The sequence below is a fragment of the Passer montanus genome, unplaced genomic scaffold (genome assembly GCF_014805655.1).
Source record: "Passer montanus isolate IOZ18808 unplaced genomic scaffold, ASM1480565v1 scaffold5, whole genome shotgun sequence".
Classification (NCBI taxonomy): Eukaryota; Metazoa; Chordata; class Aves; order Passeriformes; family Passeridae; genus Passer; species Passer montanus.
In genome coordinates, this window is record NW_024369929.1 from 8,281,541 (window position 1) to 8,301,764 (window position 20,224).

General features: G+C 38.1%; 1 protein-coding gene across 4 annotated transcripts in view; it reads left to right on the top strand.

The window, feature by feature from the left end:
* The window catches only part of GABPB1 (GA binding protein transcription factor subunit beta 1), a 20,408-nt gene extending 898 nt beyond the window's left edge, over positions 1–19,510 (top strand). For 3 of the 4 annotated variants that reach the window (XM_039722880.1, XM_039722878.1, XM_039722881.1), the window contains exons 2-9: positions 6,043–6,150; positions 6,958–7,125; positions 7,579–7,773; positions 8,944–9,055; positions 9,438–9,551; positions 11,221–11,406; positions 12,671–12,786; positions 17,720–19,510. In XM_039722880.1, the coding sequence (XP_039578814.1) occupies positions 6,043–6,150; positions 6,958–7,125; positions 7,579–7,773; positions 8,944–9,055; positions 9,438–9,551; positions 11,221–11,406; positions 12,671–12,786; positions 17,720–17,872 (1,152 nt within the window). In that variant the 3' untranslated portion in view covers positions 17,873–19,510. Of the gene's footprint in view, positions 1–5,093; positions 5,714–6,042; positions 6,151–6,957; positions 7,126–7,578; positions 7,774–8,943; positions 9,056–9,437; positions 9,552–11,220; positions 11,407–12,670; positions 12,787–17,719 lie in introns of those variants that run through there. The other variant, XM_039722879.1, reaches the window with a different exon arrangement.
* Positions 19,511–20,224: the final 714 nt, after the last annotated feature.

Genomic DNA, 20,224 nt, shown 5'->3' on the forward strand with positions numbered 1-20,224 from the left:
TGGGCCGGGGGGGCCGGCGGGGCCGCGGCCCGGGCTCCTGAGGCGGCGGGGCTGCGTGCGCGAGCTTGGCGCCAAAGGTGCCCTGGGGAGAGGCGGCTCGGGCGGGAAGGGAGCGGTTTCCCCTCCGCAGTGCCCCTCGCCCGGAGTCTGTAACTCTTGCTTTGGACTCTTAATAAAGCGTATGGTGGGAGCATAAAAGTGGGATGCGAATGTGTTAGTGCGGATTGTCGTTTGTTTTTTCTGATTTCCCCAAATAGTCGCAGTAGTTTCCGTTGGTGGGACACTGGTGGCACGTCGGTGAAATCCCCTGTGGGAAGTCGTCTGTGGTAGTTCTTAAGGCGTTTGTGTTTTTTCCTTTAACCTGCTTGCTAAGGTGGCTGTGATTTAACGGCGAGTGCTCCATAGTAGAGTTAAATGTGCTCAGAGTTGTGAATGCATACCCTGTAGTTCTTCAGCCCGTTTTAAGTTACTCGTTACTTCTGAATTGTTAGTAAGGCTGTGCAGTTGGCTGAGTTTTGTATGCATACAAGTATTTGTAAGGGAACATAACTGTGCCATGTGAATAAGGTTAAGAGTAGATGTGGCAGATCCGCATACTCTAAATAGAGGCTCTTGTTCATGACCTACTTTCTTTGCTGAAAACACTTTGTTTTCTAGTTGGATTTTTTTTGGGCCTGTGTGCTAGACAGAAACTGTCGAGGAAGATTCCTCATGATAAAACGGCTGTTGTAGGTAGGAGGTGGATGATTTTTATTTGATGGTATTTTCAAGCTTAATCAACGTGAGACAGTCTCCTAAGGCTGTGGTACAGTTCAAGGGCTATATCACAAGCCCTTGAATTCTTCATGTCAATCACAGCTGCTGCAAATTAACCGTTTTGGTATCTAGTGCCAAATTTATTTGTGAAAACTGTGTAGCTTGTTGGCAGTGCCAGTCCCAATCTTGGTGCCAATGGTTCACCCTTATTGCATAACACTCTTTAGATGTTACAGATCATGACCAAATCTGTGCTCTCCTTTGTAAAAAAAGATGTAGAAAAGTCTTTTTTCATGTGAGTTCTTTGTTGATTGGTGCTTATTTAAGTTAATGTGTGAGCCTAATAGGAGGACAGACCTACATTAATGGCCTGGCTGTCTTTGCCACTAAACTATTCAACAGTGTTTGGTTTTCTCACATCAGGTATTTTTCATCTGATCTATGTCTGACATGAAGGTCATGTTGCTGTTCAAGCAAACTAGAGAGAATTTACTTACAAATACAACAGTCAGAGGAAAGAGGAAAGCACTGGAATTGAAGCTGACTGCAATTAACATATTAGTGTAATTTTCACTATCATGATAGAAATGTGGCTATCTTAGCCTATGATATTTATAATAATATTTAAAGTATTGCTTGTGAAATCAGTGTCAAAAGATGCTTGATTCACATAGGAAAGCAGACAGGAACTTTTTGAGCTTACCCATGTAAGTTGCTATAATCACTGGTAATTGATATGTATGTTAAAATGATTCCAGAATGTTATGAGATGCTAACTGTGCTGAACTTCAAAATATTAATTGACCTTGGTATGGACAGGCACACAAAGTTAGTTAGAAATGGCTATTCTGAATTTCTAGCAATACTGTGAGATGTTGAAATCAGTAGGGTGGTAGCATTTTTGGAGGTCAGTTCTGGGGAAGCAGGTTGAATTGGTTTTTTTCTTAAGTAGTGGAAAGAAAAAGATTCTCAAAGGGTGTTATTTTTCCAGATGTAATGGATGTGAGAGATGATGGATCTCCAGCCATCTTCTAAGTGCAATTCTGCCATCTGTCACTTGAGCAGGGAAAAGTGTTTAATGAGCCTTTAATGGAACTTGGAGATTCCAAATCCTTATCAGAGACACGGCGTGCATTGATTCAGGTGCCTTTGATAAGCTGCACTGCTGCAGCCCATGCTCCTGCAGAGTCAGGGTGTCCCTTTCAGGGTGCACCTTGGGACAGACTCCGTGCTGCCAGATGTTCTGCCACAGCTGTTTGGGCCTGTTGGTCCTGACCAGCTGATGCTCAGCACTGCAGTGGTGGAAGAGGAACAGGTCTGGGTTCTTGGGGGCAGGACACCACTCAGAGACACTGCAACATTTTAAGCCAAACTTGATTTTAATTTGGACTGCAGTGTCTGCTGCTCTGTTGTCTGTAGACTGTGGTGTGCTAGCCAGGCATCCCAAGGTGCCAGGTTTTAGCTCCACTTGCTTCCCACGGAGCCTGTTTCACACACAGTTCCACCTCAACTCCTGTGGAGTGCTGTTCTACACCCTTCTGGTAACAGTGTGATCTTAGAGAGCATATAAAAACCTAAATCTAAGATGGATGTGAAAAAGTAGGATAATTTTCCTTTGAACATAAGAAAAATAGCAATAATAATTTGATGTTATTTTTAATTAGCAGTTAATTGTGGCATCTGGCTAATGATACTGTGCAGAATACATTGCAGTAATGTGGAAGTTCAGGAGCTGATTAAAGCAGAGAAGTCTAAACCCAGCAGAAGCTCTTCCCTATTTACTCAGTTGTAGACAAAACCCTCTCTTCACACATTTGTGTAGGAGCTCTTAGAAGTCTGAAAACATTATCACATTGCCATAAGAGTAACTCCAACGGTCTCAAGCCTTTATTTCAGAGTCAGTGATGTTTTTATTCTCCAAAAAAGTCCTCATGCAAAGTGTTACACAGCTGTCATGCTAGCAGAGCTTGATGGAAATGACACAGTGAAGAGAACCCTCAAACACTGTTCAGCAGAGTTGATTTTAGCACTGTGGAGTAGCAGCAGACTGCTCTTTGAAATAGCAATCTCATTTCAATTTTAAATGTATTATTGTATCGTGCCTGTGATAGTATCACTGCACTATTGTAGTGTTGCTGAGTGATCTTGGGAGAGCAGCTGGAAAGGTTTTCTGGGATGGGAGGTTGTGGCTCTGCAGACCCTTCTCCTCTGTCCCAGGAGTGTGGGTGAGTGTAGGGGAGGTTGGGTGTGTTCTATCTGGGGGGTTTCTTACAGTACCAGTCCTTGGAATGGGCTGCCATTTCCAAGTGGAAATCAGTTTTGGGTTGACTACTCTTCAGAAATTTTCAGAGTGCTAGTATTCATTGGTTAAAAGTGACTAAATGTGCATGAGTTTTGTTGGAAATGCCTCTTTGTTTGCTGCTGTTAGTGCATTAGTGACGTGTAATGGGGTTTTTATTATTTCAGTTGAACAGTGGAATTTTGCGAGGTTTTTTTCCTTTTTCCCACTAGATGGCCCAAGCATGCTTCCAAGTACCCCATGAGAACTGAAACTTAGTTCATTTCTCTTTTAACTGAAGTAAAAACTCTACATTGTGAGGCACATACCAGCCTGTGTGATGCTTTGTGTTTGTTTAAAATACAAACACCTTATATCAACCAAGAGAGTGTTGGTTAATGTAAGGAATATGCAGTAATGAAAGGTTATTTTTTTCTTGATTAGAACATTTTTTATTAAGTGTAGTATAAAGCTATGTAGTTTTGCACTGAGAAGAGAACTGGTGTGCTTTCACTGACTGCTCCACAGTAATTCAGGTAGTTCAGGGAGGGTCTGAAAAGGTGTTGGTCTGAAGTTTGTCCATAACATCTGGGAGTGAGACTGGTATTTTGCAGGCCACCGTAATTGATTTTTTTGGGGGGGTGGCTGGAGTTTCGCTGCATAGGGTTTTCATAACAGCTTTGCAGTTCATTTCAGTAGTGCATAGATGTGGGCAGTGGGTTCTGTATGTGCTGTTAAATGTACAGATTAATTTAATTCAGTTTAACAGACATAAAGTACAACTTGTTATCATGAGTGTCGTTTTGGGTAGTGGCGGAAGATGGATATGTACTGAAGGCAGCTCTTCCATGGGGGGTGAGGCTGAAGAGGTGGTAGGATGTTCATCCATAGAGAGACATTCAAAACTCAACAGGACTGAGGCCTGGGCCAGCTCTGACTGGGATATTGAACTACATGATCTTGAGAGGTCTCCTTCAGCCTTAATTATTCAGCAATTCCAAAATGAGATTTTATTAGTTCCTTTGCTCTACTGCTGTTTAAACCAAAAATAAATGGAAAATGGATAGCTGTCTTTCTGAGCTAGTTGTAACCTCAGCATTTTGAATTAACTTCCAGCTTCCCTTTGCTTCTAAGGGCCTTGATGTGGTGGTATTAGACCACCAGAAAAAGGATGTCTGTTTGTGAGCGTACTTTTCCTCCTTAACTTGCAATCCCCACTGGGGGAAAAAAAAGCCATTTAAAGGGAGTGCTCTTTTCCTTCATTTCACTGCTGCACTTGCCAAGTGCTGTCTCTTGCCTTACATTTGGTATTATTACTTCTAGTGTCTCTTTTTAACAGGTATGACAGATTTTGTCTTATTCTATTTCTTAGGATCTTTCCTAGATTTTCTCTTTTGATCTTTTCCTTTATGGAAAAGAAACAGCTGTTGTCCCTTCCTCTGCATCTGACTGTATTCCTTTTTCCCTTCCTTTTCCCATTGTTAGTATTTGTCCTGTCCTGCCACCTTCCTGCTTCTCTTCCCTTTTCTGGCTGGAGACAAACCAATATGTTCACATGTACCAGAAGGATGGACATAAATGGAGTATTTTGGTGGCAGAAGTATTGCTGCCTGCAGTCAGTTCTGTAGGCAGAGGTAATCTGCCCTAGTTCACAGCCCTACTGATATGTGTTCAGTGCTGCATTTGCAGTGGTTTGGTTTCTGTTCTAGTTTCTTCCAAAGTCAACAGCTTTCAGTTCATTGAGCAATGTGCCAGTTGAGCCAGATACAGAGAAATTTCTAAAGATACTGATTTTATGATAGATTTGTATGTTTAGTGGGATTTCTTTCCTAGACTGATGTACTCTTCACTTTATGTAGGACATTGGCTGTATGGCCTCACAACTGCTGTTATTAGTAATACAGGCTTAACTTTATTTGTGACTGGAAACTAAACTGATGAAAGCAATTCCATTTTTAGCATCCTGGTAGTGGAAAACATACCTATAGCTATACTAAAATGTTAGTAGCAGTATTTTTGGTTAGTTGCATAAGTTATGGTTTAGTTCTATTTTGCTGTAAGTATACTAAAATGTTAGTAGCAGTATTTTTTGGTTAGTTGCATAAGTTATGGTTTAGTTCTATTTTTTTTACCAAACAAATTTAATAGCAAGTATGAAATGAAGCAAGTTTAAAAAGTTGTGTTTCTAGGAAATCTTTGGTGCAACAGGAACAGGTGTAATTTGTCTACACATATTGCAGGTATTACATGGAACCTCAGTGTAAGAGGGACATTATCCAATCGTGATGTGAAGGTTTTTCAGCTAGAATCTCAGGTCTCAAAACTGCATTTCACATACTTTTAGTAACTGTAGAGTTAAAGCAGGCAGTAATATTTGTTTTCAGGCAAAGGTTTTATTTCATGTATCTGTTGTATGTAGTACAATAATAAGCTTATTGTGTGTTTTTGCTTCTGGAGGTACAGCAGTTATATTTTAGGGTGAACAAAAATAGTGATGGGCAGGATGTCAGAAAGGTGTTGTGTTTCATACCTGTGTCAGTGCATTTACATAGTGGTGCCCCCTAAATACATGTAGGCATTTTGGATAAGTGGGTATAGTGCCTTTGGGTGCATGACATAGCAGCCACCATGTAGAACCGTTTGGAAGCTGGACCAAGCTGCAGAAGGTTGAAGTATCAGGTGAGAGCTTTGAAACCACCTCCTGCTATAAGAAATGCTCATCCAGTTCAGTTTAAATTTGTTTAACTTTACAGCTACAGTGGTTTCAGCATTGTCATACTGAAATCTTCACCCCAATATCAGTTCTGTTTGGTTGGCAAAAGTAATTCTAAAATCAAACTGCTTATTGCAATCAATAAAGCATGTTCTTATGGCTAAAATACCAATTCCAGTTTCTGATCTTTTCAGAGTAGCTCAGAAATAATTGAAAACAAAAGGCAACATGTATGTATTTAAAATAGTGTTAATGTTATTATTTTGTCTTTATATTCCTTTTTGTTCTTCACTAGATGTCACTAGTAGATTTGGGAAAGAAACTTTTAGAAGCTGCACGAGCAGGTCAAGATGATGAAGTTCGCATTTTGATGGCAAATGGAGCACCTTTTACCACAGACTGGGTAATGACAACTTTTACAGTGGAGAAAGTAAATCATCTTAGATTTCTCACCTGAAGAAAGAAATACCATTCTTAAAATTTAGCATTTATATTACAGTTCTTCTTGGAATTCTGCATTCACATCATCTAACGTCCAATTCAAAATTAAACTTGTCTGTTTTTTCATTTGACTGCCTACTGATTTCAGTAACAGACTGTGAAAGAGCTCATTCTGGTGATTTCAAGATGAACTTTGGAATGGTTAATGGGAAAAAGCAGCTGTCATCCTCCTAGTTACTGTGTTCATGCATGTTAGTATAGTAAGAGTCCAAGTTATGCAAACAGTCCTAACTACCTAATATGTGCAACTGAGAGTTCCCTAATATAGGGGTGCTGAGTTGTCCTTTGGAGGTGCTGATTTTTGAATAGGTTGTAGAGAGAGGTCAGGTACCCAAAATTCCTAGGGCGTTTACAAGCTCTTGAGAGCCTTAATCTGCTTAGTGACCTAACTTCCAAATTAACTCTGTTTTGAGCAGGAGGTTGGACTTAATTGACTTCCATAGGTCCCTGTTGACCAACATTAAAAATGGGGTCAGACTCCTTGAAATGTTACATGTCAAAAAGACAGAAAAAACAGAGTTAAAAGAAAGAAACAGCAAACTTCCCTCCCCTGTTCATATTCTGTAGAACAACAGCTTCTCTCCTTGAGACTACAAGGAAAAATGGTTTTGAAGTGGTGGCTTGACACCTGGGTTTGGTATCTTGAGAGTAAGAAGAAATGCTTTGTGCTGACATGTGTTAGATCTGCATGTTTTGTGTCCCATTTCAGCTGGGAACATCTCCACTTCATCTAGCAGCACAGTACGGACATTACTCCACCACAGAGGTGCTGCTGCGAGCAGGTGTGAGTCGGGATGCCAGAACCAAAGTGGACAGAACTCCATTGCACATGGCAGCATCAGAAGGCCATGCCAGCATAGTAGAAGTCTTACTTAAGGTACAAGTCTGAAGTGGGGTTATTCCAATGGTTTATGATCAGATATTTGCAATTTGGTTTTAGTCATGAAGCCAGCATCGAAGTGACATGAATAGTTGAACTGTGTGCATTGGGAGCTTTGTTTTTCAATTCAACTGTAATTTATTTTACATTATAATCATCATGATTTCAGGTGAATTATTTACTGCTGTTTCAAAATAAGAATACTCCCTAATTTGATATTGTGTTGAGCAATAGATTTCAGAAATAAGATGTGCTTTAGGGAATCTGTAATCCTTTTGAGGTAAATAATGTATTTGGTAGATAGATTGGATCACTTTGAACAAATATGTAAATGTAAGATAACAGGGCATTCCTTATGGAGAAAAACCATTTAGGGCTTCATTCTGTGACCAGCATTATATGATTCAGATATTTCTAATGACATAATTTATGCAATGATTTTGTTTGTAGCATGGTGCTGATGTCAATGCGAAGGACATGCTCAAAATGACTGCACTTCACTGGGCTACTGAACATCACCACCAAGAAGTTGTAGAACTCTTGATAAAGTATGGAGCAGATGTTCATGCTCAGAGTAAATTTTGCAAAACGGCATTAGATATTGCAGTAGACAATGGAAATGAAGACATTGCAGAAATATTACAGGTAACTTTTAATTCCTCATGTGAAGGGAACTTGCAGCAAAGTACTTGATTACACGTCATAAACTAAGCTTTTACTGTAGCAGCTGTGACACTGTATGTTGATAATGCCACACTCCAGTCTAATTCATTACATGAAATGAGATTTATATTAGTAAGCATTACTTGGTCAAAGAACAGTTTCACCACCTACAAAGTCAAGGATAAGTATTCTTTATTTTCTTAAATTTGAGTGATGTAATACACAGTGGTAGGTGGACTCCTTACAATTGAGGTGTACAAAAATAACTGCCTTCTGATCAGTAGATTCTGACTATTAATTTCCTAGTTGGAGTTCAGACAGGACAGAAAAGATGCCAATTTTTCCAGAATTAGAATTTCTGATCAGTAGATTCTGACTGTCCCCTAGTATTCAGTTAGCTTCACATATGGTTATTAATTTCCTAGTTGGAGTTCAGACAGGACAGAAAAGATGCCAATTTTTCCAAAATTAGAAAAGTAATATTGCATTGTTGGATAATTTATTTTAATAGGTAATTTCATGGAAATGCGTACTCCCTGTTCAATAGTGTTGTTAAAGGCAAATTACATTTTACTGAGTAAAGAATGCAAAGCAAATTAAAAATATCTGCTGTATAAATTATGCTGCTCTATAAATCTGTAGCCTCCCTATGCCTTTAAATGGCTGTCTGGTGTGTTCCTTTAGCCTTCTCCTCCTTATAGAAAGGGTGAAGTAAACAGAAGTTAGTAATAATTCATAGGAAGACAAAACGACTGCCATGTGCATTGCTGGGCAATTGCAAAGCTGTCAGTGTAGCTTTTCATGATATGTATCTGCCCCAGCAGTCTTGGTTCTTTAGACTTCTCTTTTAGGTAAGTGAGCTTGCACATCTGCAAAAGAGCCTTGTCCTCATTGTTTACACAACTGGTAGGGACAAGTAGTGGTGTGTTGTTAAACTCTTTCACTCCAATAGACTCACTGTCTTTAGATTTCAGCAAAAAAAAAAGTTTCTTATGTACTTGGAGATAGGACCCGATGTATGTGTATTGCATGAGTATAATGAGGGAGATCCTCCTTGTCTGTGTGAAGCATGCAAGAATTCTAGCTCTTACACAAGGTCAGCAGCTCCTTTATATGTGCAGTGGGAATGATGTTGTTACCTTTGTGTCCCAGATTGCAATGCAGAACCAAATCAATACGAATCCCGAGAGCCCGGACACTGTGACGATACACGCAGCCACACCGCAGTTCATCATCGGACCTGGCGGGGTGGTGAACCTAACAGGTCTGGTATCTTCTGCAAATACATCCAATAGAACAGGTATTTACATGCCTAAAGGATAGCTACTGGGATTTTCTACTTTCACTGATTTTCACCATTTAGTGAAAAGCTGTGAGGAAAAACAGTGGTAAGAATAGTTACCATATTCCTTGTCAGTGTTTTTTGTGTGTTGTGAATATGTACATACCTAAAACAATAATCTTCACAGATATAAATTATCAGAAGTTCTCTTTGCTTAACAGACTTCACTTCAGAATAGCACTTTGGTTCAGCAGAATGCTGCTGAAAATGGAGTGTGTGCTAGAAGTTTCAGTGCAATAAAAATAGAAGAAGGGACTTTGCTGGTTTTAAATTTATCAGTTAATTTTTTTTTTCATTCTTCTAGATGAAACAGGAGTGTCTGCTGTACAGTTTGGAAATTCATCAACATCAGTATTAGCTACGTTGGCAGCTTTAGCAGAAGCATCAGCTCCACTGTCTAATTCTTCAGAAACACCAGGTTAGAAAGCTAAGTCGTTCAAACTAATTTAATAAATTTAAAGTACGTAACGTAAAGCTTCCTTCAGCGTGTGAAGTAGTGCAGTAAATAATGATTCTATGGGTATAGATAAGGAAGGAGAGCAAGGAAGGAATAATGACCATATTTATGGGGCTGGCTTTTTCTTTTTATACAGAATAGCTTCTTTTTAGACAAAATCTTCCCTTTTCTTTCAAGGTTTGAAGAAGTACTAGCCATGTTTCCTTCCAGAACTAAAACTCAACACTGAGTTTGACACTGAAAGATCAGAGCTGTTTGCCACAGCACCTAGTATTGGCACTTGAAATTTAGACTTTTTTGTGACAGTGGTCTTACTGCTAAGCCTGTACTTGGAAGCCAAATCAAGTTCAATACAGCACCACTTATTCATGTGGGAGTTGCTGTTTTGGTTTCCTGAATAAACACTCTGTGAATATTTAAGCAGTGTTATAGGACAGTAATCTTTAAACATAAAGATCTTCAGATGACAATGTCTGCAATCATTATTTCAACTACAGAGTGATTTTTCTTTGTATGTTATGTTGTAATCAACTTAAAAGATGAAAGCTTCAGAGTTTTATCTGCCTTCTGTCATCTTGAACATCACAACACAGTCTATAGGGTTTTAATTTCCTCTCTGTAGATGGAGAACACTCTATTGTCTGTTATTTAAATCAAAGGCTTTGCTTTTACCCTGACAAATTGAAAATAAAATACAGACCTAGTGTTCTTGAATTTCCTTGATTGTGCTACCAGTCATCTTGCTCTTTTTCACAGCATCTTGTTGGATGGTAGCACAATACCCCATTTGCAGCATACAGGGCAAGCTGGGGTATCTGCTGTAGTTCTGAATGCTGACTTTCCTTGTCCTACCTTGATTTATAGAGATGATACAGATCTGTGAGAGTTCACTGCTTTATACTCATTATTGAATCATGAATATGAAATAGTTGAGCTTGAATTTTTCACTTTTACCTATAAAATTATATACATACAACGTTTGTTTTACTTCTTAGGCTTTCTCTTTCTTCTTCGAAGGTGTAAAAAATGTCAGCTCTGCAGAACTTTTCCTTTAGTCTTGTTTCATACTTTGTATAAGAAATAAAGTTGTTTGAAGTACTCATAGAGTAGAGACAAAACTTAAGATTCTCTAGGGGTCCTTTAGTCTATTACCATCTTGAAGACCATTATATTAAACAGAGAAATCTAAGATGGGTCCTGACATACAGTGGCAAGGCATTGGTTGGAAGTAGCTTCTAGGTAGTATTACAAGTTAATTATTTTTTATTCTGCCATTAGTGTAACTTAGTCCAGCTTGTGTACAATGCAGAAATTCCTTGTGTTCTTAAAAGCAGCTGCTGTTCTTGCTGACCTGTTAACACTGACCCCAAAGCATCAATTTTGAGTGGGATATATCAATATTATTATATTGAGCAAGGATGGTGTTGCATGTAAATGTCAAAATGTGAGTGCTTTATGTTGGCCTGATGAAAGACTCTATTTAAAATATAATACATAATAAAGTATTCATCAGGGGGGTCAAGTTATAAATGCCATGGAATAAATGTTTTCTCAGCTGTATGAAAATGCATTTGAAATCTTAAAAGTTTCACTTATAAATTGACTTAATTCCTTTATAATCTGTTGCTAGTTGTGGCCACAGAAGAAGTTGTGACTGCAGAATCTGTGGATGGGGCCATTCAGCAAGTGGTCAGTTCTGGAGGTCAGCAGGTTATTACCATAGTTACAGATGGCATTCAGCTGGGTAACCTGCATTCCATTCCAACCAGTGGCATAGGGCAGCCCATCATTGTGACCATGCCAGATGGGCAGCAAGGTGAGTGCACACTTGTGATTCCAGCTTGAGGAACTGTTTTAACTACAGTAATAATAATGATGACTTCTTAGTTGCAAACAGCTTGGACCATTTTGTTTACTTCTATGAATTCTTATATTAGAGAAGGCTCAGACACAAGCCTCTGCAGTTCAGTGGGTTAACATGTCAGCTGAGCCTCTGCTTTAGGAGAGAGAATAGAAGAGTTGCTAAACTATGGAGGAGACATGGGACATTTAACATTGCTTTGCCTTCAGTAAGTTTGATTTTTGCAAACTTGTTACAGAAACTAGATGATGGAGTAAAACAGAGACCATCTTCTAATTCTTACACTATTGCATTGCTGGAAGTACTGTGGGGAGGTGAGGCTTGGATTTAGAAATCTGATGCATTAAGCAATGTGTGTGAGTCCCATGGAGTGTCAGTACACTGACACACTGACTGACAAATGTCAGGTCTTACATGCCTGAAGTTTTAGAGCAGCACTAACAGAACCAGTGAAGCCAGAGTGACACAATATTTTGGGGGGGCCGTATGTACTTTGTAGAAGCTGCCAGTGTGATAAACCGTTTTTTGTGATGCGTAGGCTTTGGGTGGTTTCTTTTAAAGATCTCCTGGCACTATTTAGATAAAAATGATCCCTTCTCTGGTTTCTTCATGAGGACTCCCAGTGTGAAGCAGGAAGAGTTGTACACAGGAGGCAAATTATTTGGTTCACAGTGTGCCTGAGCTAGTACACCTTGTTGTCATTATGAGTGAGTGGCTGTAGATGGCTACTGAGGTGACAGTTACATTTATTTACCAGATAGCTGTGTAAGGAATTAGAGTATGACTTTACTGAGAACTCTGATTTTCTTATTAATGGCTAATAACTACTGGATTTTTAGATTACTTAATATGTATTAATCAAAACAAATGCAAAATTTGTATTTAGTATTTATTCAAGCAATATTATCCAAATGGTCTGCTACAGAAGTTAAGAGTTGACAGGCTGGTGACTCTGCTGCAGTCCTCTGCCATGTCTGTTTACTTTGTGAAAATGGCAGTGATATTCCAGAGCTAATTACTGTAGGCTTCAACAATGAGGAATTTTAAAGTTCTTAAGTAGCATACAAGCAACTAAAATTTTTAGTAGATTTTAACTGAGCTTATTATGCACTTTATTATATAGATACTTTTGCTTGTGAAAACATATCTGCATTTTTTGCTTATTTAGTGTAAATATTGTTCGAAGTAAATGTATTTACATGTACAAATACATTTTCAGTGTTAACAGTTCCAGCAACAGACATTGCTGAAGAAACTGTAATAAGTGAAGAGCCGCCAGTGAAGAGACAGTGCATTGAGATTGTTGAAAATCGTGTGGAGTCTGCAGAAATAGAAGTAAGGAGTATATTACGTGATCTGTGTTGAACAGTGTTCAGGACTGAGTATCTGGTTATGCTTTTTGTATTGTTCAGGAGGTTAATTTCTGTGTTGCTACAGAATGAATTGTGTGAAACATTCAACTTGTTCAGTCTCTCCTGTAACTGAAATTCATCTTTTACAAAGTTGTTGTAAAAAGAAAATAGGAGGGCTGTTTGCTTGATCCTGTGGTCATGCATGTAAAAGTGACACTTGTTTAGGTGTATGAGCATTTTTTTGTTTTTCATGAAGATCACTAGCTGGTTGTTAAAGCTGGGTGCTGATCCATTATCGAGCAATTTGACTCTTTCCGCTAGGAGTGAATGAGAGCACTGTACCCTCATCTTTCTGTTACAGCCACATGCTTCTGATTGTGAGATCATTTTTAGCAATGTTTCCTTTCCATTCATGGTATCTAGATAACTGTTGATGGAAGTGTGAAACAGTAAGATTCTGTGTTTGTTAATTTTTATCTGTGTGGTATCCCCCACCTTTTTTTTTTTTAATTTTGAGGCAGTTTATTACTACACAATTTTGCACCGTCTGTTTTTTTAAAAACTATGTGGCAAAAGACCTGAAAAATGTTAAGAGCTCTTTCCTTTTTATATGACAAATGGATGTAGCTGTTCAGTTTAAAATTGTAGCTTTTTTTATACTAGCCACAAAAGGTCAACCATCTCATTCCTTTTCCTGTTACTTCTAACTGTGCTGACCAGTTTTGGCCAAAAGTTTATGAAAATTGCTGTCTGCTTTGACTAGACTGTAAGTTTTCATTTTGTCAACTCCATGATATTTCATTTATCAAAGGTTGTATTCTCCAACTTCTGTTCATATTATCAAGTTGTGTCTAATTGAATACTTTTTGTTGTACAGTATGTGCTATATGTTATCCATGTCTAATAACAATAATTACCACCTCTCATCATTTATTTTCCATGTCCCTAAGTTGTTGCATCAAATACTTTTGGCCTTTGCAGCTTTGTGGTCATTACAGATTATCCTGACAGTTGAAATTTTCTTGCTGCATTTTTTAAAATGTATGACTGTTACAATAAAAGCATTTCTTTTGTTCACACTTTAAAAAATCTGCCTGAATTATTCATAAAGGAAATTACATTTCCTTAAGTATTTTAGTAATTCTGTTAAATGAATTTTTTAAAAAGTCCAGATTGGTTAAGGGATAAATTGACCTGTTCTTAATTACAGATAATTGGTATAAAAAAACCCAATAATTATTTTAAGGGGATTACCAGCTTTATTTATATATGTTAAACATATTTCTCAAATATTGAAAAGTTGATTTAGATGAGTTACTTGGTCTGTTACTTTTAAGTGGAAGTTTTGATGACTTTCTTGTCCCTGCCTGTACAACTGGAAGTGCACATGCAGACCTCTGCCTCTGTGTTGAAGGCCAGTTGTGTTTAGGGGCCTTGTTGTGGCTCACAGGGGTATGTGCACCTTACTTTAGTAGCAGTGGATACTGCTACTAAAAAAGTGCACACAAAGATGGTTCCCTTCAAATTTCTTCTTCACAGACAGTGGTAGATATTTACATTTGGAGTGGGACCCTTCCCCTCATTAAAGTATTTTAAAAATATTTTAGAATGTGGAAATGCAGAAAACATTTGTTTTCTTTGCCTCATTCTAATTCATTATTTTATTATAAAGGTTGATTCAAGGCTGAATGCTTTTTTCAGCTGTTTTAAGTTCATAGTGTGTGAACAGTTTACTGTAGTTTGAAAGTTTTTGTAGTTGAAAATCCTCTCATCCATGTGAGGTGACCAGCTTTCCTGAGAAAGTACTGTGGAACAACTAAAGCTGTAGTGATGTTTTTAAATTTTCTATTCTGGGTCTGTTAAGTTAAAATGTTTCAGCTCATTTTGTAGATTGACAGCAGTTTTCCTAAGCAGTTTGATATTTTAAACATGGGATGGCAGCAAAAAAACCCTGTCACATAGATACTGTTTTTCATTTTCATGCATAATTCATTAACACATAGTGATCTTTATTTTCATTCTTTAATTTGACTGTTTCTCCCATGTTCCATGTTTGAAAGGTGACATGCATTAGAACCAGGAGAATCATTTAATTAGACTAAAAAATAATCATAATTGTAAACTAATTATATTCATGGATTCATATTCTGTGTCTGTGTGTTGTTTAAAAGTGGTTGATTATTTTAGTTATAAGTGTTCCTATTGTCAATGAGAAGTTACATGTATGAAGAAAATTCCCTGGTAAAATGGAAGTTTTCTTTAGAGCACTGAACATCCTCTAATTTGATTTTTATCTGGGTAGGTGATAAAAAAGGACTCCAGATCTTTAGAACACTTCTGGTTGTGTTCTAAAGAATGTCCCAAGAACACTTTCAGGGTTTGATTAAGTTGGTAGATGAGATAACATCCTCTCTATTCTACATGTCAGAGTCAGAGAACCAGTTTTGACCATTGACTCCACAATAGATGTGTTGTTCCTCCAAAAGCATTGGGCTCTTTCCACTGCCTAGTCACACAGTATAGTTGGCTTCATCTCATTCTGTTTGTTGGGACTGTGACAGTCTAAAAACTACACCTGTTAGCTGCTGGACTAATCCATGTGCTTTGAGTTGCTAGTCTGTCTGGTAGATACTGATTTTATCTTCTGGCCATGCCCTGGGGGCTTGGGTTTTTCCCATTTTTTCTTACCCTTTCCTTAACGTGCTGTACTACTTTTGGGTATGCAGCTCTAGTTCTCTCTTCTGTGGGAAATACTCTTAAAATGTTGTTCAAGAACCTCCCCACCCCCAAATGTTTGCAGTGTGCACACTTCACAGCACTGATTCCATCCCCAAATGTTTGCAGTGTGCACACTCCACAGCACTGATTCCACCCCCAAATGTTTGCACACATTCCACAGCAGGGATAGCCCCTTGCTGTTTGTAATGCACCACAGGACTTCTTGCCAGTGAATACCAATGGTTCTTATTTCTGTGCAGGCCAGCAGATACAGCAGCTTTGCTTCTTGACAGTATTAGGTTTTTTGATGGTTTTTATGAGACCAGTTCATGGGAGAGAGAATGCCCAGCTCAGTACATCCCAGCCTTCAAAAAGGAAAGGCTGCTGTACACATGTGGAAAGATCAAGTGTTTTGACTAATTCCCTGGGAATTATCTTGTAGCTCTGTTCACCAAGGCTGTAATCCATGAGGCTGTTTTACGTAAGTTGTCGGTCCCCTCATACTGCAGGGAGAACTTTTGGAAATAGCAGTGGGCTGGTGGTGGAGGATCATTGGTGTGTTTCAGATCCTCTGAGGTGTAGGCTCTGCTGTTCATTTGGCATCTGCCAGGCTCATTGCTACATGGGCTGACCATCCTTAAAGTTACCTTAAAAGCAGAATCCAATTTTTCAGAGCTGGAAGCTGAACTTCTTTTCAAATAAGTAGGCAAAATCAGATGAGCTCTCATTTTATTAGCCCATGCTCCAAATGAAGCAAACCCTAGCCTGCTGCCTTCAGCTCTTAAAACCCCTTGGAAAGTCAAGTTGCACTTAATGGAGTTTGTTCTGTGTTCTAGCTAGTCTCTTTATAACCTGTTAATATCATCTCCTTCATCTGCTGTTTTTGCTGTTCAGGTGCTGCTGTTTGCAATGATCTGACCACCTCTGTCATTGTATTTAAGCACATTCAGCTGACATGTGACTGCTAAATGTAGCTGTGACAAGTACTGAGAACAGTAGCAAGTAGAAGGGAGGCAGAGTATTTTTGTATTTTTCTGACCATGAAAATATGTGAGTGCATCAGAGAAGAAGAATAGGGATGCTCTTAGGGGAGTGTGGGGGGCTGGAACTTCTAACAACTGTTAGAGGTATTAAATGGAAATGGGATATTGAACTGCTGGGATGGGAATGTGGTGAAAAGACAACTTGCTTTCACTGGACATCAGTTTTTTGATAAGTTGTTTCTCTGGGAGATGGCTTGTTTCTCTGGCAACCTTCCTTACTGTTCCTACTTAACAACTACAGCGGAAAGAATGATTTTAAATCCAATACTACCTTACTCATAAAAGTATGATGCACTTCAATGAAATGGTATTTGATTGAATATTTGATCAAAACAAAACTATTTCCCAAGCAAAGTGCTTTTTCAATTGGGCTCAGAGCAACATCAGACAAAATGACATTACCTGCATCACTGGAGATGGAGATGTGTTCTCCTTAGTTTCTAAGGCAGCTTCAGAGGATGTGGCATTTCCTGGATCATTTTGCTTGGAAACCATTTTATATCCATCCCCAGCAAACTTGTATGCAGGATTTCTGCAGTTACTTAAGGATTTCTTTACTAGCTGCTTGTAAAAGGAAAAAAAGCTTATCTGGCTAATTGCCTGTTAATTCATAAAGATATGGTGTCCTTGGGGATGTGATTAGACCTCTGGATTGCAGAGTATCAATCCCTCTTTGGAACCAGGTTTATGCTTTTGGTTTCTTAACATTTGGTTTATGCTTTGGTCAGTGGGCAGCTGACACTCCTGATGGGTAACAGCTTGTCATTTTTACTGTCTGATTAGATATACAACAGCAAGGGACAAGGCTGTTAGATTGAATGATTGGAGAAATGTTAATATATTCTGTTAGTATTTAATCACCACGCTTCCGCTTTCTTCATTTAGCTCTTTTTTGGTGAAGATTTGCATGGTACCTCTGCAGCTCAGTAGAATGGGGTTTACTCTCCACACTTGCAGCCCTGTGTGGGGAGTGGCTGGTTGATAATTGGGGTCTGATTTGCACAGCAGCATTCATACAGGTTTGCCCGAGTAAGAACTGAACAGCTTCTCCATGATACCCTAGCACTTGAACTGCATGTAAAGGAAAAGTATGTGCCATTTTAGCTTGTATTTGATACTTATTTGACAAAATATTGCTGGTTCTGTTTCTAATAGGAAAGAGAAACTCTTCAGAAACAGCTGGATGAGGCAAACAGAGAAGCACAAAAATATCGTCAGCAGCTTCTAAAGAAGGAACAAGAAGCAGAGGCCTATCGGCAGAAGTTAGAGGCAATGAACCGCCTCCAGACTAATAAAGAAGCTGTTTAATAAAAAATGAACACACTGCAAAGCCTGTTACTTTCAAAAACCTGCAGTACAATCTTGAACTGTACACTATATAGGTACAGCCATGGGATTTCATGATAGAGAAGATGCTACAAGTTGATAACTGGACTTAAGCCGTGAGCTCTGATTGATTTCTTGTAACATAAAAACTCTGAATTTAGAAATTGTGAAAAGTATTTAAAATTAAATACTGTAAATAGTTGGTTTTTTTACAGTTTCAAAATGAGTTGATAAATCTTTTTGAAGGGATCCAGAAACATGAAAAGCCAATGTTTTTGTGAAATTTTTGATTTTAGTATGAATCTAACTTCTGAAAAACAGAACAGTTTTAAGGGTGATGTTGATTTAAGCTGACAATTTGAAATTTGATTATGTGACAAAATTAATTAACAGTTATTTCTACATGATAACAGCTCAACTTCTCTGAATAAGACATTTCCAGGTGGAAATCTTTGTACAGCTTTAAGTAGTTGTCTCAGATTCTCTGAAAACCATTTTTGGTTGGTTTTTTTTTTATTTTAGGTGGTGAAATTTTTATATTTAATTTCAGATATATCCAAGTAGATTTACATGTATATGAAGCTAATATTTTTTAAACTTTTCAGTTTGTACATATGCTGCATGTTTTTATAATTTCTACACATACATCTTGCATAGGTATTTTTCAGCAAAGATGAGAAAAATTATGAGAAAAATGTTTAGCCTATAGGTCATTTGAAGTAAGCTAGCAGCCAGTTTTATTGTGGATGGTATATTTCTTGGAAGAATGTAATTTGTAATTAAGAAGAACAAAAAAGTATCTTAATTTACATATTAAGAGGCAAAATTTGGTAGTGGAGGCGTTGGGACTTCACTTTGTGTGTCTTACGATTTTCATGTACAAACATTTAAAGTTCAGTCATGAATAGAAAAGAACATCTCCACTGGAACACAAATACTAGCTATTTTAGAATATCCCTGTTGGTCTCTCTTCCCCCATAGCCTTGAAATTACTTCAGTGATAACATTTTTTTTAACGGACTTTTGCATTTTAATTACGCAATTGGACGAGTAATTTTTTTATGTTGTAGTGATGCTCTTCCTAGGCAGCATCATTGTTCCTCACTGTGATACTGTGTTTGTGTGTGTCTGTGCAGTGATCTATTATGCTTAAAATTTATATGGCACGTTACATCTTCAGAGCATTGTAAAATCTTTTAAAGAGCCCTTACTGCTCTGCCTGAGGCAGGTAAGTGAGTGTTATTGTCTCAATTTTATAACTGGTTTAAGTGCAACATGAGGGAGTGTGAAATGACTGGCTTACCACCACAGGAACCTGTGGTCACCTGGGGATGGATCTCAGGAGTTCCTGGCTTCTAGTCCTGTGCTTAGACTGAGCTGCCTTAAGATTGTTCAGTGCTGTGTTACATTAAATTTTGAACTACTGTGCAGATCCGTTTTTTGTAAGATAAAACTCTTTGTGCTTTGCTTTGTTGTTCCATGTTCACTGCTTTTATGGAATTGTTTATATAAACTTAAGCAAAAAGTCTGGTTTATCTATACTGTACACGGAAGAATTACCCTTAAAACTGTACTCTGGCCTACTTTTTCTATTTTACAATTAAATATCTTTTCCACATATATATAGTGTAGAATCAGTTCAATTGGTTTGTGTGTGAATGAGAAGGTCAAAGCTGTTCTGTGTTAGACATCTGGAAAAACATGAAAAAACCAGTTGTGGATATAAAATGGCCTTATATGGTAGGAGGGAGGAATGGGGAAAGAATTGCATTGTACTGTACAAAACTTCGTCAAACTGGTCAAAATTGACTTGGGTTTATAGATTTGGCAGTTAGGAAAAATTCTAAATATATTTGTATTGTTACATGTTTGGTAAGTTTGATTTTGATTGGCAAATTCAAACAAAAAATAATCAAAAGACAGAAATGGGAAATGATGGTGGTGAGTTTTAGAAGAATTATTTTCAAGGATATCATCATGTTAGTATAGAACTTGAAGCAAACCTTGTGCAATGGTTAACTGGAAATTGCTCTATTTTAGGGATTTTTTCAGGAACTACCCATTATGTCATTAGCAGATTGAGGAACCAGTTAGCCAAGGGAAATGTGCTGCTTAGGCATTGCTCCCATTAATTATTTTGTGATGAAAATAATGTTTGTGTCCTCACATCCCACGAATTTAACGACAGTGTAATCTCTGTGATTTCTTAATAATGATAAGCGTGGCACTGTTTGAGTGGTGATAGTGGCAACATCCAAGTGGAGAGTTTCCCACGGTTGTGACAGCAGATGTTGGCAGCAAACAATGAAATGAACCTTTTCTATTAATTCTGTT